This window comes from Anabrus simplex, chromosome 7 (genome assembly GCF_040414725.1).
Source record: "Anabrus simplex isolate iqAnaSimp1 chromosome 7, ASM4041472v1, whole genome shotgun sequence".
Classification (NCBI taxonomy): domain Eukaryota; kingdom Metazoa; phylum Arthropoda; class Insecta; order Orthoptera; family Tettigoniidae; genus Anabrus; species Anabrus simplex.
The window spans coordinates 301,873,037-301,891,343 of NC_090271.1; the positions used below are offsets into that span (position 1 = coordinate 301,873,037).

Below are 18,307 nucleotides of genomic sequence, written 5' to 3' on the forward strand. Positions count from 1 at the left end.
TTAGGAAGAAAAGAAAGATCAAGAAACAATGGATCACTCAAGAGATACTACACCTGACTGACGAACGACGAAAAGTACAACAATGCAAAAAAAGAATACAGGCGAATAAAGAATGAAGTAGATAGAAAGTGCAAGACAGCTAAGAAAGAATGGCTGAAAGAAAAGTGCAAGGATGTTGAAGGTTGTATGGTCCTAGGAAATGTAGAAGCTGCATACAGGAAAATCAAGGAAACCTTTGGTGAAAGAAAAACTAGGTGTATGAATATTAAAAGATCAGATGGAAAGAAGGCAGGAACATATCCTACAGTTGTATCAAAGTAAAGAAGTAGATGATAGGGTTCTGGAACAAGAAGAGGCTGTTGATGCTGATGACATGAGACCCAATTTTGAGGTCAATTTGACAGAGCTTTGAGAGACTTTTTTTTTTTTTTTTGCTAGTTGCTTTACGTCGCACCGACACAGATAGGTCTCATGGCGATGACGGGACAGGAAAGGGCTAGGAGTGGGAAGGAAGTCGCCATAGCCTTAATGAAGGCACAGCCCCAGCATTTGCCTGGTGTGAAAATGGGAAACCAGGGAAAATAATTTTCAGGGCTGCCGACAGTGGGGTTCGAACCTACTATCTCCCGAATACTGGATACTGGCCGTACTTAAGCGACTGCAGTTATCGAGCTCGGTCTTTGAGAGACCTAAGTAGGAACAAGGCACCAGTAAATAATGACATACCCTCAATTACTGACTGCCTTAGGAAAAACCAGCATGGAGAGGTTATGCCATTTAGCGTGTACGATATATGATACAAGAGAAGTGCCATCCAATTTTCGACTAAATGTTACACTCATTCCCAAGAAAGCCGGTGTTGACAAGTGTGTAAACTACCGCACCATTAGTTTAGTATCTCATGCATGCAAAATTTTAACACGTATTATTTACAGAAGAATGGAAAGACAAGTTGAAACTGAGTTGGGAGATCAATTTGGCTTCAGAAGAAATGTGGGAACATGTGAAGCAATCCTGACTTTACGTCTGAAATTAGAGGACCAAACTAAGCAAGACATCCCGACGTACATGGCATTCGTAGATCTAGAAAAGGCATTCGATAATACCGATTGGACCAACCTGTTTGAGACTCTGAAAGTGATCGGGATCAGATACCGAGAAATGATAATTATCTACAGTAATCTATACAAAAATCAGTCTGCAATGACAAGAATAGAGGGCTCTGAAAAAGAGGCAGCAATCCAGAAAGGACTGAGGCAAGACTGCAGTATCCCCCCTCTCCTTTTCAATGTTTACAAAGAACAGGCAAGAAAGGAAATCAAAGTCCAAGGAGAGGAAATCAAAACCCTGAGATTTGTCAATTATATTGTCATTTTATCTGAATCTGCAAAAGATCTGGAAAAATTGCTGAATGGTATGGACAGTCTTGGAGAAGGAACAAAAGATGAAAATAAATATGCCCAAAACAAAAGTAATGGAGTGCGGTCGAACAGGGTCAGGTAATGCAGGAAATATTAGATTAGGAAATAAAGTCTTAAAGGAAGTAGAAGAATACTGTTACTTGGGTAGAAAATTAATTATGGTAGAAGGACATAAAACGCAACTAGCACAAGCAAGAAAGGCCTATCTTAACAAAAATTTGTTCACCTTGAACACTGATATAGGAATTAGAAAGATGTTTTAGAAGACTTTCATCTGGAGCGTGGCTATGTATGGAAGTGAAACATGGACGATAACTAAGTCGGAAAAAAAGAGAATAGAAGCTTTTGAAATGTGGTGTTGCAGAAGAATGGTGAAGGTGAGATGGGTAGATAGAATCACTAATGAAGAGATCATCATCACTGGTGCGACAGCCCTTTGTGGGCCTTGGCCTTCTGAAGAAGTTTTCCCCATTCTTTCTTGCTAAGTGCAGAGCTCCTCCAATTCTTGATTCCAATTATCTTTACATCTTCTCTCACCCCTTCTTCCCACCTTAACTTTGGTCTGCCAACTTTCTTCATTCCTTCTGGAACTGCATTAAATATCTTCTTTACGAATGAAGAGATAGTGAATTGAATTGGTGAGAGGAAATCGATTTGGCTAAATTTGACCAGAAGAAGAGATAGAATGATAGGGCACATCTTAAAGACACCCAGGACTAGTACAGTTGATTTTTGAGGGAAGTGTAGGTGGTAAGAACGGTAGGGGTAGACCGAGATATGAATATGACAACAGATTAGAGCAGAAGTAGGATGTGGTAGTTATATAGAAATGAAAAGTTTAGCACAGGATAGGTGGCATGGAAAGCTGTATTATGTATTAAACCAGCCTATGGACTGATGACTCAAACAACAATGCGCTCACAAAACACAAAACCAAGTGCACATCCTGACTGGTTAAATTATCTTTCTAATGGGCCACAAGATAGCTATTAGGGTAACTGGATCATAGTCAACATAAGATGCTTCGATGCTTACGAGATGTATACGCAGTGGCTGAACATGTATCAATAAGTGAGTTAAGAGACCATGAATTGGGGAGGGGAGAGAGCAGACCTCCCACTCAACCTACATGACCACACCCCACCGGTCACTCATGACATTTGCTAAATATTTGTACTATAGAACAATTTAGTATTGCAAACCCTGGGTCATCCTATATAAGTGAAATGACAAAGAATAGAAGTAATAAGTAAAGAGCATGAAGTATGTGTAATTGACAGGACCATAAAAGAGAAAGGGTATTACTTTAGTAGGTAGTTCGCAGTTTGGAAGCTGAAAATGATGCAAAAATTATGTGAAAGGATACCTAAAGTAGATGAGAGACGAGACCCTTTCTTTAAGCTTGTTAGGGACACACCACAACACCCCAAGTATTCTTACTTGTACAAAAAAAATTAAAAACACCATTATGTCAATCTCCAATATGGGGTCATTTCCTCTGTTCATATAGTCTCTGAAGGGTTTGCATCATGTCTCTCCCACTGCTACCACATTCTGGGAAAATAATGAAGCTACGGATTATGAAAGCAACATGTCGACACCCGTGGATGTAGTTGCACTATCCAACATAACTACACTAAAAGGTGAAATTTACTAACTGATCACAATTATGTGTTCAAGTAATTGCAGAGTTATTGTTACTAGTCCAAGTCAAGGCTTGGAAGTGGAGGCCTCACCCACACATGCTAGAGAGGCATCCATGGTTCCTCCACATGGATGATACGGTAGTTCGGGTGAAGTGGGGCTGGTTACTAAGGCGAAGGCTCACTGCGGGGTGCTGGAACCAGAACATCACTTTGATCTACGTAGCCTGGACGGTCGCGGGTTGGGAAAGGGACGATCCCAACCTAGAGGGAAAGTCATGGCTGTGAACCCAGTCATGATGATGCCAAATGGAGACTACACGAGTAGGCCTACTGAAGGGGGCGCAAACCTGGCTCGGTTCAGGCCCGGGGCGGACCACTGGATGGACGACTGAGGGACATGGTCTCTGCTATGGAGAGCCTGAGTTGCGGGAGGACAATGTCTGGCTGTTTGCCTCACCACGGATGGTGAGAACGATGCTCAGGATCCTAGAAGGGGCAAAAATCCTATGATTGACTGAAATATGGATGCTTATAAAGAACCAATTTCAAAAATTTCTACATCAAGGGAAGCCAAGGAAGCTCCAGTAGAGCAGATCCAGGAGCAAGCCCAAGATGAAAAAATGGAGACAGATGTCCCAATTGGACAGGCTGTTGCCAACTCAAAACGAGAAATGGCAACAGAAGCTCCAGTAGAGCAGACAGCTGTCAGAATCAATCAGCACAATACCAAACTTCTAACACAAGAGCAGAGAGTGCTGAATGCCACTTCAATCAATCACAGGAAGGACAGTCGTTTTAGCCCTTGGTGAAAGAGACTTTGAAGAGCTCAAAAGAGAAGCCTTAAGGCTAAGCTCGGACTTGGGCAGATCAAGTTTCCAGTCATCAGGGGAAAAACGAAACCCAATGCTGATAAAGATGGAGCTGAAGGTCCTTCAGGCCAATCTTCAGCATAAAAAAAGCAGCTGCGGCCAATTTCGCCAAGAAGTTCAAGTCCGAGGCCCTTATTCAAGAGCCATGAGTAGTCAAGGGCAGAGTAGCAGGACTGGTGGAATCTGGAGGTAAGCTGATGTACGATACATCGGAAATACCCTGAATGTCTTCTTGTGAATAGGGAATTAAAATCTTATGTTGCAGGAACACTGTTCACGGGACTTAACTGTGGCCAAGATTAAACTTGGAAATTTAAAGGACTCAGAGAAATAACCGTAGGCTCTGCATACCTTCCATATGACTCAACTAATATGCCCCGATCAGAAGAAGTTGAGAACCTAATTTGCAACGCAAAGAGGAAAGGCGAACACTTAATCCTTGGAGTAGATGCAACTTCACACCATGGCATGGGGCAGCACAAACAGCAATGCAAGAGGTGTATTTACTAAAGTTTATTATTGGAACTGAGTTTGTTGGAGATTTGTAGTAAAGGGCTCATACAAAATCTATCGGGGAATATGTGTACTTGAATCTGTAATCACTTTGTACTGGGTTGTGGTAATAATTTTTAAAATGCTAGCCGTAACAAAGTGAAGTGATTCAGTATTTTATTTACTAGTGATATCCCCAACATTTATGGTGCCGAAATAACCCATACGATACGTTTCACCACGAACTTTCAAGATTTGGAGAACTTTCAAACGAAGTAACCACGGATCTCCTGTAAAGGGAATGTTTCATCACGCCACTCGACCCAGGATCACGATAAGTAGAGCCGTTGTTTCTTCTGAGATATAATAAACTGAATCACCAACGTAGCATGCTATATGGGGATTATATGGCATTATTGTATTGGTGTAGCTATTTTTCTGCATGTTTTAAGAATATCGTTATTTCTGAAACGACTCCACGTCACTGTGTGACTAGTGCTGCCACCTACTGGAAACAAGGCGGACTATTACCAACCAGTTACCTGCTGTCACAAAAAAGAAAGCACTGCCTGCAGCACGTTCATCCCCCCTCCTCAGCTTGTCATAAATCCAATACCTGCCAACTTTTAGAAACCAAAAATAGGAAGATTTTTTAAATTCTTGGATTTCATCACAGTCTACATGAAAAAAAAAAGGTCAGGATAAAAGGCATACATATCTACAGTTACAATGAGAATTTACCATTAAATTTAAAATCTTAAACTAAGAAAACATAAAAATGGTTACAAGAAAATGTACCTATCACTCATTTATGACACATACGAATGATAATATTTGTCACACCGACACACACAACAAAATGCATAATACCGTAAAATCTCACGTAATTAACACACTTTTTTGAAGAAAAATTCTGTACCTGAGAACCAGATTATCTTTTAGCCTTTTTGAGATAATCCGGAGTGTAGATGATGAAAGAGCGCTTTATTGAGCCAGACTATGTTAAGTCTTGTAAAACAATAATTTTACGAATTAGCAGTGTCAATATAATCTTTAGTCCTGAGAATCCTGTGAGCCAACTTATCCTAAGTCCACTTACGATACTTTGGTTCTAAGCAAATCATAACTTGCGATAGCCTAAGTCCGTTTAAGATAGTTTGGCATTGAGATTTTGTGTTACCATTGTAGTTTAAGTCACATTATTGACAATGATTTTGTTGACTTAGGCGGGAATATTACAATTGTTTTGCATGTTCTGCTCGGTTTCATTCATAAGGAGCAAATAAGGATGTAATCATCTAAGATCAGGTCGAAACTGATTGCAATTTTATCGCTTCTTATTTAAGGTAGATTGAAGATCAATACTTTTTGAGTACAAATCAAATGTTATAATTAACTACAACCCTAGCATGCTCATTCTAAAGCGCCTTGATTTCATTCGTGATATAATCCCAATAATAGAATAATTTAAAAAAATGTACTAATGATTGATCGTGACATAATATTTGATCAGTTTATAATAATAGTTGGAAGGAGAAGAGCAATTTCTACATCGAAGATAAGAAATTAAGCAATTAAAAACGGATGTTGGTTGATCTTGCACTGCAGCTAAACCAGTGTCCAGGAGGTAAGAATAATATTGATTAGTACAATATATTTCTATTTCTATGCTCGACAGATATTGAAAAGTAGTTTTTGACGTTTTAGAAAAGAGTCTTCCTCTTTATGAGCCTCACACTAATTACCTTGTTAATTTCTTTTACAGGGTTTAATGACAATAAGCTTAAGGGAACAGAAACTGCCTTTCCTTCTATGAATCTACAAGTAGATAAAAAAAGTGGAAGAGGGAAATGGAGAACAACGTAAGTTCACTGCACTTCATAACCATGAAAATTTATACTGTATTTGTTTTTAAGAGCCAATGCAATGTGTTCAAGAACCGTTATTTATGCGTGTGCTTTTATCTGTTGGATAGCAGCTTTAAAATATTTTTGTCCGCAGGCCCCTACTGTTACGATGCCCGATTTTGTGAAGAAGAAGAGGACGAAGAAGATAGTGGAGAAAAGATGTACACTCAATTAGAATGTGTTAAAGTGAATTCACATTACACTGACGTAGGTTACAATGATCAAGTCTCCACGCCTATTTACCCGCCGCTTGTTGCTGAAGAGACTGAAATAGAATGCAGTGCCAATTTTCAAGGGCTTGTGGGTAGTTCTGGTAAGAGATCACAGCCCCCACAAGAGCATTCGTTGGAGAGTGACTCTAATGATATCCCATCCAGTGCCCTTTCTTCTGTTTGTGACGTCAAGCAAACAGAGCGGAACATTTTTGCTCCCCTCTCGTACAACTGGTGCTAGATTGGTTCCGTAGTCAGATTCTGAAGATGAAGTTGAAGATTTTGAAAATAATAAGAATGGTTGTAGGAAAAGGAAAAGAAATACTCTTTTGTGGAAGAAGAATGTGAGGAAAGTAAAGTTATTAGGTGGAGAAGAATGTGTCTCTTCAGCTGGTAAGTTAGTTGGTAAGCATGTTCTTCGTTCTGAATGTAGAAACTACAGAATGAAATCTTGTCCTAATTCCTCCCACTGACAAATCTACCCACATCATTCACTCATTTAAGTGCCTAACAGAAACTATGTTGTGTGCAATGGTATTCCTGATAAAGAGCCCTACCCCAGACTCTGCTCTTCACTTTCTAACACCCGTCAAGTACACTTTATAATCTCCTATCTCTTCCTCATTATCTCCCCTTACCCGAATATCACTTACTCCTAGCACATCCAGATGCATCCTCTTTGCTGACTCAGCCAGTTCTACCTTCTTTCTTCCATAAGCCCCATTAATATTGATAGCTCCCCATAGAATTCCATTTCGTTCGCCAAGTTGTTTCCAAGGAGTCCCTCGCCTGTCAAATGGGAGTGGGACTCCATTACTCCCATAGGTCCGAGGCTTGTTTAAAGTGTTCTGAGCTTGGTAAATTCATGAAGCAGGGTGCTGCCCTACTTGCACATAGTCCAAGTGAGGATCTCTCCTCTAACGGGTTATGGACCAACGATGAATTGTATAGTCCTAGCCGCCTGAGCACAAGGAGGGCCACGACTCAGAATATGTCCTAGATGCCCACTCCCATTCCTTAGCAACTGGTATCCCGACTCTCAGGACCACTTACTAGGCCACTCAGCCGTTGCCCATGGTTCACGAACTAGGACGTGACTACAGTAACCCACAAACATGAACCATGAACATCAAATACAATATAAACACAACTGGTTCAACTCATTTGCGGTTAAGAAGATGTAGAATATTATAGGGAAGGATCCACCTTTCAATACTCCGTAGAAAGTTGAACTAAAAAGTAGTTACAACCTGTTTATTGGGACCGGTTTCAACACATTTCAAGTGTCATCATCAGCCAATTAGCGAAGATCTTAAAACAACTAATACATTGAACACAGGCAAAAAATTAACATTGTATCATATCGTAGCAATTCAGTTAATGTTCAAAACACAATAATCACAGTCAAGAGAGTAAACAGAACATCACTATCTTGCACCGAAAACAAATATAGTTGAAGTTCATAAGCAGGTCAAGTATGCACTTATGTAAAGTCGTTGCTAGGCAGGTCTTGTAGGCATTTGTTTCTCCGGCCGAAGAGTAAAAGGTGACGTGAATGAAGTCTTAGGAAAACAGTGTAGGATTTAATTTCGTCAAATTCAAAGTGGATATACAGCAATTTGTGAGAAACGGCTTACCCAACATTGCGCAACAAAATCATATATTTAAGCAGGTAATCCTCTACTTGCGGAAACTTGTCGGCTTTAGGTCCGCGAAATACTTTGCGAGACTTGTTGGCCGCTTGACGTGCACTTCTGTTACTGCGGAACTGATCGTGAGTTTGTATGATGCAGCATTACTCCAATACTGTGGATTGACAAACTATTTTGAGATCACAGAATGTCCCGTACCCGAAACACTCGTAAAACTAGTGCAGTGGGATTTCCTGACGGCTAATAGCACGTTGCCCTGTGTTTGGAATGCCCGCTTTTGCAACAGGAAGCCTGCTACTTGAGTAGTTGACATCTTTATTTCGAAACGCATCCGGAGCTGAGTGATGGATGCTAGAAGTTGTGGGTGCATCAAATACATGAACATTTCTTTTTCTCCACTGGACCCAAAAATATTGGGATGCGTAAATAATGCACGGCGTTAATTACGCGAGAAAATACGGTAGTTTCCTTTATCAGACGGTAAAATGAACTGAAATGTATAGGTATCTCTGAACACTTGGAAATAACGTTCGTTATATTTTTTGACCATAACGAGAAAAAAAAAAATGCCAAAATCTGTCACCGACACAACCCGCTTAAAAACATTCAACTCATTAAAATTATGCACTTAAATACATGAATCTACCACATACAAAACAATTCAATATGTCCCATACATTATTAACATACGACTTTGACAGAAAAAACACGTGACCTACAACTCCCGACGAAACTACGCACAGAAACGAAGTTAACCGCGCGCGAACAACACAATAACAAACTCATTCTTCCGTCCCGATTAACCGAGTCGTGAGCGCGCGCTAGCCTCTTGCTTGCAGGACGATCGCCGCCCCGAATCCCCGCTGTATCAACCGCACACACTGCTGCGGTGAGCGGGAAACACGGTACACGAAGGCGACGGACGAAACACTCACGAAATAAAGTATCAAATGAATACGCTTGAAAATAAGGGTTCGTAAATTACACAAGCACATAAGAATTTATCCTTTATCCTAGGGGAAGACTATTGGCCGTACTAGAGGTTATATTAGTAAAAAATCTGAAGAAGTAAAAATAAATCGGAAAATCGGAAGATGAGTTAAAAACCGGAAATTTTCCGGGTAAATTGGAAGGGTTGGCAGGTATGTAAATCATTTTCACCATATCTCGCCCATCTGTCACACCTTCAGCAAAGTCTATACAAGACTATATGAACTTCTCCGACTGATCATTCAAGGGAAGATTGATGGGAAAAGATTTGTGGGAAGACTGAGAAATTCCTGGCTGAAAGACTTGCGGCGGTGGTATGGACATACGTCGATAGAAATCTTCCGTGCTGCCGTTTTGCATGTAATCATAATCAATTGGATCGCCAACTTCAGAGGGAGCGGCGTCATAAGAAGTTCTTGGGGCGGGATGGTGGGTTCCTGGACATCACTATGACATATCTGTCCTCTGAGACACATTCCAAATAAGATTTCATTAATTTTCACTTACTTATAACATTAGAAAAATCTTGTCTCCAGGGTTGGAATTTTGCCCCGACAACAACCGGGATTTGTTTACCAGTCCCTTGGTGGCAGTGGTAAAGAAGTAGGGGACTGGAAATAATGATATTGCATTGAAAATTACTTACTTGTGTTTAGGACTCCATTTTGAATATTATTAGGTCCCGAAATGTTACTTTATTAGTGATTTTGTGCGTAATATTGGTAATAATTGCACTTAAGAAGTAGGAGGATATATTTATGATAGCCATCTTTGTTTCCAGAGATGTTATGGTATAGACTGGTTACTTTGACTTTACAGCAAAGCATGGAACTTCAGACAGTTGAGGAAAGCATGGAGGTTACAATGCAATGCATGGGAGTTACAACATAAAGCATGGTTGTTACAACTCCTCTAATTTAGTAGCTGTAACTTATCTTTGCAAATTCAGGCCAAGCTCTCTAATTAGAACAGTGGCCCCCGGCACACTCCCTTCGAGAGGCTCTTAACTATCGCCGCAGCGCATACTGCCCCAAGAAAAAAAATTTAGTAGCTGTAACCTATATTTGCAAAATCCAGGCCAAGCTCTGTCATGAGAACAGTGGCCTCCCTTCGAGAGTCTTATCTATCGCCGTGGCGCATACTGTCCACACGGCAAGAAAAAAATATATATATTATTTCCAGTCCCCTACTTCTTTACCACTGCCCCTTGCATGTCTCGTACTATATGGAGCCTTTTGAAGAACATAAGAGATATTAAGAACAAAGAAGATCTAGCATAAGCTTTGCTGGCTGAATTCCCATTCAGTGCGTGAACACAATGAAACACACTGAAAGCGATAAAGCTAAAAGATAACCACAAAGTACTGAAATAACAGTGTAGTGGAATAAAGTGGGGGTTTTCTTGACGAACACTCAGTGACAATACTTTTGAAGTGTGAGAAAGGAACCGTTTATTTATCTGTAGTTTCTAATGTTATTTGTTTTCCTTACTTTCACCAGTGCTTCATGAAGGTATAAGTGCCCAATATTTTTACAGATTGTGTAGTCAAGCTTACATTTCGATGGCTTTCTCTTAAAAGCTTGTATGTCCCAATGCTCTTTCAACCCATTATATTCCTTAAGACTGTTGATCACACCTCCTAGTCCACATATTTATAAGCAGTCCAAAATAATTTTCGTTGTGTTTTTCGTTTTCCTGTGCTGATGTGTAAACAAAAATGAACCTTTGGGACAAATACTAGTGACATTTTGTGGATCGGATTTGTTTACATAACCATTTCTACAAAATAGTTAAAGACATAATTTTTTTTTTTTGCTATGGGCTTTACATCGCACCGACACAGATAGGTCTTATGGCGACGATGGGATAGGAATGGCCTAGGAGTTGGAAGAAAGCGGCCGTGGCCTTAATTAAGGTACAGCCCCAGCATTTGCCTGGTGTGAAAATGGGAAACCACAGAAAACCATCTTCAGGGCTGCCGACGGTGGGATTCGAACCCCCTATCTCCCGGATGCAAGCTCACAGCCGCGCGCCTCTACGCGCACGGCCAACTCGCCCGGTAAAGACATAATATGGAACAAGAAAATAGCAACAAAACGTCATATATGAAACCTGTTACATACCAATCCTGGCCTATGGTTGCAAAAGATGGACCATGAGAAATAAAGATGTCAGTAGAATCCAGGCAGCAGAAATGAGATTTGTCCGTAACATGGTCGCTAAAACACGGAGGGACAGAGTCTGTAATGAGGAAATCTGCAGGCAGGCTCAAGTTCTAAGACTTCAGGGCAGATTAACATTGCAGCAACCGAGATGGCATGGACATATGCGACGCATGGGAGATAACAGATTACCGAAACAAATGTATGATCTAAAACTTGAAGACAAAAGACCAAGAGGGCGACCAAGACACAGGAACAAGGACAAGATGAAGATTGACAATGAACAGCGAGGACATACTTTGGAAGGCATCAAAGAAGGGGAGAAGTTCAGAGACCGGAACTGGTGGAGAAGCCTCGTTCGCCGACCCATCGCTTAAGATGGAACGACGTGGGATATGAGATGAGATTAGGTGAAGTGCCTGGCTACCAACTAGATTGTCACCACTACAACACGTAGAAGTGAAGACAGTCTAGTCATAATATTTAGAGGGAATGCACACAAATTTACTAGGAGATTAAAGTTAGCTGGTACTTATGACTGTAATAAAAATTTGACACTACGCGTTTGTTTTTAGTAGCAAAGTAAATGTACTTTATGGGAGGCTGGTGGGAGCCTGGCTTTCATAATCAGCACTCTCCTCTTAAAAGTATATTTAAAGGAACTTCTGTATTACATATATTTTTTTTATTCATTAACTCTTTAAGTTATGTATATGCTGGAGTACCTTCACTAGAGTTCTACCGCAAATACCACAAAGGGGTAAAAATTACCACCAGCTGGAAAGTTTATTATTCAGTGAGAAGATTACGCTGGACATTTTCAGGCACGTCACAAAGACTTCTACAATATTACTTATTCCAAACTTCCACTGTAACACGTAGCGCTTCGCCGACATGATCAGAGGTCATAAACACTTAGAATAATACTAAGAACAGGTATAAAAACGCCTTCAAAATATACAAAATCGATGTTGTCCTTTGCGATAGGAATTGGGAACACGAGTTGCCCATGTGGTCGCGAGAAGGGGACCACGTTGTCAGAATACACAGTAATCACAATAACGCACAACGGAATCCGTAAAAATACAATTTCCAAACCACTATTACCATCTACAGCGTTAACCAAACCGACATCTTGCTATTCACGGAAATATAGTTGCGACTAATATGTTTTACCTGCTTTATCCGTCGGCTTCGGTTTAGGAGCCATATTGACGGTACTTAAAATGGGAGATACAGGAACAGGAAACTGAGCGACTGTGCTCGAAAAATACGAACATCGTGAATGGGTGCGTCATGCACTTGTACTTGTATCAGAACTGTTACATTTATTTAAAATAACCAAAATATTTTCAATAATTTAAAATTTAATAAATTTTGAATCAATTGTTATTGTTCACAGAGAAATTGTTATGATGGAATAGTAAAGATAATATATTGAAGCTCCTCATGTAAAAATCGCTCGATATGTCCATGCATTCGATTTATAAGAATCGATACCTAAATGTCTTGTTTTTAAAACTTCCTTTGTTTTGTGCTTGTTTTGTGTTTGAATCAAAGAAATTGTTCATTATTTGGTCATGTTGAGAAAAAGTGGCATGCGGATAAAGGTATAAATTTACAACATATCCCTGAGATAGAGAGATGATTTTTCGATATGAAAATAAATAAGGTATATTTGTTTGTGTCGTGGAAATTGTTTTATTTCTCCGGTGCACACTATGCTTATAAACAGATCGTGTCGGAAAATGTTCCTTTGACAGACTATGATTGCTTATTCATGTATTCCGTGAAAATAATGTTAGTATGTAATGCTGTATTGTTCATCTATGCTTTTTGTCTTCAACGTATATACGACATGTTTACCCCTGGCCTGGATATAGGCTTACGGTTCTTTAAGATTTTGACGTTCATCAGCTGTGTTTATTCTTTCCTTTTTTCAATATTAATTATTTTATCGTCAAACATAGTGAGCTTCTTTATAAAGTCTTTAAGGAAAACTTGTTGGGAAGTGGTTGTAGTTTTTTATACTATGCTTAAAACACAAAACTCCGTGATTTGCAGGCTTAACCTGTAGAACATGAATGATTGACACTGACATGCCAGAAGTCATGGAATTGAAGTGTACATCGTATAGGCCCTCCTCTAGCTCGACTCATCGTGGCACCGATTCCACAAGTGAAAAATCACCTGTGGAGAGATTCTGATCCATGCCATTTGGATAGCTACTCACAGCTTCATGCTGTTTGTAGATGCAGAGTCTTGGGTGTGATGGACCTTACCACCACATCCCATGAATGTTCCACAGGGTTAATGTCAGGCAAACGAGGTGGCTACAGCAATCTTTGAAACTTTCCAGAACGCTCCTCGAACCAAGTCTGAACAACTTTGGCCCAATGACAGGATGCATTATTATGCTGGAATATTTTAGTATCGTAGGGGTACATGAAGTCCATGAAGGGCTGCAAGTTGTCACCAAGCAATTCATTGTAGCAATTATCTGTCAACGATCTGTAGAGGTGGATCAGCAGATCTGTCCCATGCCACATGAACACACCCCGCACCATTATAGAGCTACCACCAGTCTGTATGGTGGCTTGTTGGCAAATAGGGTACCTGGCTTCATGGGGTCTGCGCCATATTCAAACCCTACCATTAGCTCAAAACAACTGGAACGGTGACCCATCGGACCAAGCTACATGTCACCAGTTCTCCAGTGTCCAGTTAGCTACCCCTGTGAATGGGGGTGGTAGAATAACATCCACGGTATCACCTGTCTGTCGTTAGAGCACCTAAATGGGGCCCCAGTGGCTCTTGACTTGGTTGCATGGATTGGCAACCATGGAGCCCTAAGCTGAGTCCTGGCATTGCGTCCACTTATTGTTCTAGGCTCCTCCTTTTCATATAGCCTATCTGACCAGCCTTCGTCAACTCTTGTTAGTTTCCAACCCCGACGGTATTAGGTTTCAGAGTCCATTTTCACGCTCTCTGTGGTTCTTGTCTTTCTTTGGCCAATAACTTGCCTACATTTTTTGAAGTGTTGGACCCCTTCCATTATTTCCTCTTCTTCTACTACTTTTCCCACACGGGTGGGGCATGAGCTGTGTTGCACATGTGGATCTGGCCCTGTTTTATGGCTGAATGTCCTTCCTAATGCCAACCCTGTGAGGAGGAATACACTTACTATAACATGTTTCTGTGGTGGTTTGTGGTGTGGATATGAAGAGGAATGTGTTGGGACAAAAACAAACACCCAGTCCCGGAGCTGTAGAAATTAACCATACACAGTTAAAATCCCCAGTCCCGACAGGAATCAAACCTGGGTCCCTCTGAACTGATGGCCAGTAGGCTGATCTATCAGCCAAAGAGCCAGACTTCCTCTGATTTGTGTTAGTAGAGGATGGTTACCCAGCTGCACTTCCTCTTAAAACAGTCACCACTACCAGCGGTCCAATTAGCAATATAGCAATTGCGTCTGTTATGGCCGGCATTAAAAAATCATGTCAAAGTGTTTTCTGAGCTTGTAGGCCGTGGTCCAGGAGCATGTGATGGTCTTGACGTTTTACCGAAGACTGCGTTTGGCATTACCAAGGGTGATATAGATGTTGATTCCCATAGGGAACTTCAAATATTTGTCCCGAATGAGTAAATTTATAATACCAATATAAAAGGTCCGTTATTGGAAATTATAAATTTTCCAGCTAACTCATTCCTGGTTGCCAGCGTTTCGCCCCAGTGTGCTAAGTTGGGCTCATCAGTTAGTAAATAGCACACCCACCACATGCACTAGCCATGCGTCTTGGTGGGTGTGCTATTTACCAACTGATGAGCCCAACTTAGCACAATGGGGCGAAACGCTGGCAACCAGAAATGAGCTGGAAAATTTATAATATCCAATAACGGACCTTTTGTATTGGTATTATCAAGGGTTCTGACTGACTTCAGTAGCAGCAAATCTCACAGTAGATAAGAGTGGTGTTGCAATTCCACCTCATTACATAGTGCAGACTACGGCGCACTGCTCACCTATTGGTCTGCTATGTTGGAGGGGCGATCGCTGATTGGCTGTTCTTCGGCCAATGATTAAGGCATTAAAGAGCCCGATGTACATCGACCTGCTTTGGCAGAGATAGGCAACTGATCACCCGCTGCTTTCTCTGGTCTGCCGCAGCTATTGTGTCCTCCAGGATGTAAGGTTTTCAGGACTGGAAAACAGGCTTTGTTTACCTGTTCAGATTCCTCCTTATGGTTGAAGCTGTTGGTGTGCTTCAGGATTTCAATGGCTTTCCTTTGTAGCCAGTGTGATACGATACAGTAGTTGACAGTACTTCGGTGCCGCTGTGCTGTATGTCATGGCTTGCTAGCAGCAAGTATTCAATGACTGATGATCTTTCTGCTTGTCCCAGCTGGCCGTGTCTGTTATGCTCCTTCAGTCATATAGCAATGCTGCGTTTGGTAGTGCCTATGTATACCTGGGCGCAGCTGCACGGGATCTCATAGGCGTCTGCTGTGAAGAGAGGATGGTGGTGGTTGTCTTTATCAGACCTTAGTAGTTCCTGGACTTTCTTCGTTGGCCTGTATGTGGTTTTTACCCCGTGGGACTCCAGTAGCCTCCCTATTCTGTCGATTGTCTTTTCAATATACGGCAGAAAGGCTTTAGCTGCCGGCCGCTTCTCTTCTTTCTCCCTGGTTGTGGGACGCCTGGGATGGAGTGCTCGCTGGATATCTTTATGTCTGTACCATTAGCAAGTAGGGCCATATTGAGGTGGCTTAGCTCCTCATTCAAGTGCCGAGTTTGACAAATTCTCCTTGTACGGTCAGCTAGCGTCTTAATCACTCCATACTTTTGTCGCAGGTGGTGGTTGGATGTCTTCTGAAGATAGCAGTCTGTGTGGGTCGGCTTGCGGTATACTGTGTGTCCCAAGTTTAAATCAGCTCTCTTTGTCACCAGAACATCGAGGAAAGGGTGTTTTCCTTCATTTTCTGTGTCCATAGTGAACTGAATATTGGTGTTAATACCACCATAGTGCTCTTGATAAGTACGGAGCCGTCTCGCAGCTTCCGCATCTCATCAACATCTCCACCAACAATTTCCTCCACAGCATTACTAATTAGAAACGGATTTTCTGGAAGGAAGCTCTGTCCATCGACTCTGGAGGCAACCAAGAATCGAGGCAGATTTTCCTCATCGGCTCAGTTGAAACGTTTATGTTTCTTTGCGGTACAATTTAAAGACACAGTTTTAAGGCGTGCAGCCTTCGACAAATTAAAACAATACATAGTCCCACGAGTACCCAATTCAACAAACCACCGGTGTACTTCAAGGGGATCCACTACGCCCAGTACTATTTATAATTGCTACGGCGGACATTATAGAAGTAATCCCTGAAGAAACAAGCATATATATGTATGCTGACGATATTGTGATTGCCTCAAGGTCCAGCGAGAAACTGCAAGAGACACTTGATGCATTGGTGAAGTGGACAGAAGAGAATAAACTTCAGTTAAAGGAGGAAAAGACAGTATCAATGACATTTAGGAAAGGAGGTAAAGCATCAGAGTTTCATATACATGGGAGACCTCTAAAGAATGTATCGAACTTCAAATATTTGGAAGTCACACTACAAACTAGAGGTAATGTTTTCTCTACCCACATCAACGACAGGACAAATGCAGCAATCAGAGCCATCAACGACATACAAAATTTGAATAAGTTGTCTATCAAAACAGCCCTGAAATTATTTGACCTCAAAGTGTCACCAGTGATCACCTGTGGATTAGAAATTATATGGCCGCATCTAAAAATGAAACAGTTCGAGCAACTAGAAAAAGTGAAAGCTACGTTTCTGAAAAAGGCACTAAGTGTCTCGAAGTATACGCCTTCAAGGCTTGTATATGAGTTAACTCGCGAACCTTTCTACGTAGAGGATCGCCGTTGTCACCTGCCGCTATCAACCACAGCAACATATCTACAGTTCATAGAGAAATTAAGAGCAAAAAAGAGAGACATATGGAGCGAATTTTACTCGATGGGCGCAATGATTTACAAAGACTGGCAAAGAGGAGGATATGAGCTCAGACACTTGATTACATGCTCTGCAATACACGGATTTCATTATAAGCTGTGTAAAACAAAGAAATTCCATCAACCAGACATGGACTGTGAATGTGAACGTTGTGGTAAGAGCTGTGAACGTTATCATGCCATGATTTGTACTTGTCGGCGCGAATCAATGATAGCCTTCTGCAGAGATGACTAATGCTGTGTATTAATGTAAATATATTTTGGCCATTGGCTGCAATAAAATATATTATTATATAAACGGTCGACCTTCGGCAGAGCCCTGACGTACCAAAGGCAAGGCTACATACTCCAGAGAGTGCCCGGTATCTGGAGGGGGTCACTAAGAACTACTCTCCCGGTAGCTATGCATCACCTCACCACGACCCGAAACTTATGATTGGGGTGGGCCCGCTAAGAACTACGCTCCCAGTAGCCATGCATCTCCTCGCCACGACCCTAAACTTGTGATTGGGGGAGGGTTAAACCTCCATAGAATTTTACCACCCGAGGCAGAGAGCTTGGCTAGATAGAAAGAGAAATAAAATTTAAGATGAGAATAGAAGGGCAGAAATAGTAATGAAGAATAAAGAGCACAGGCAACTGGGGGGACACCTTTTTACTCTGGCCCTACACCAAGGCCAATCCAGCATGGGTAACTCTGAGCGGGATCAAGAAGCACACAAGCCTCCACACCGATGTCAAGGTCATGGTATCCCCAGAGGGGGCATGATGGAAGAAGCTGCTTTTTTTTTTTTTTTTTTTTTTTTTTTTTTTTTTTTTTTTTTTTTTTTTTTTTTTTTTTTTTAGTGTTTCTTTGCTGCTGTAGAGGAAACAGTTCCGTCCTTGTCCGGTATTTGTCGCCGGAAACAGGTCCCATGGTGGACGAACGAA

The 18,307-nt window shown here is 41.3% G+C and overlaps 2 protein-coding genes across 2 annotated transcripts in view; one reads left to right on the forward strand and one right to left on the reverse strand.

Annotated features, from left to right (window-relative positions):
- Nucleotides 1–12,640, reverse strand: part of RpL23A (ribosomal protein L23A) — an 87,328-nt gene extending 74,688 nt beyond the window's left edge. The window contains exon 1 of the mRNA XM_067151747.2: nt 12,529–12,640. Coding sequence (XP_067007848.1) covers nt 12,529–12,562 — 34 coding nt within the window. The 5' untranslated portion in view covers nt 12,563–12,640. The remainder of the gene's footprint in view (nt 1–12,528) is intronic.
- Nucleotides 12,641–12,852: 212 nt separating this feature from the next.
- Nucleotides 12,853–18,307, forward strand: part of RabX5 (RAS oncogene family member RabX5) — a 73,082-nt gene continuing 67,627 nt past the window's right edge. Inside the window, exon 1 of the mRNA XM_067150938.2 lies at nt 12,853–12,962. The gene's annotated coding sequence lies outside the window, so the exon portion shown is untranslated. The remainder of the gene's footprint in view (nt 12,963–18,307) is intronic.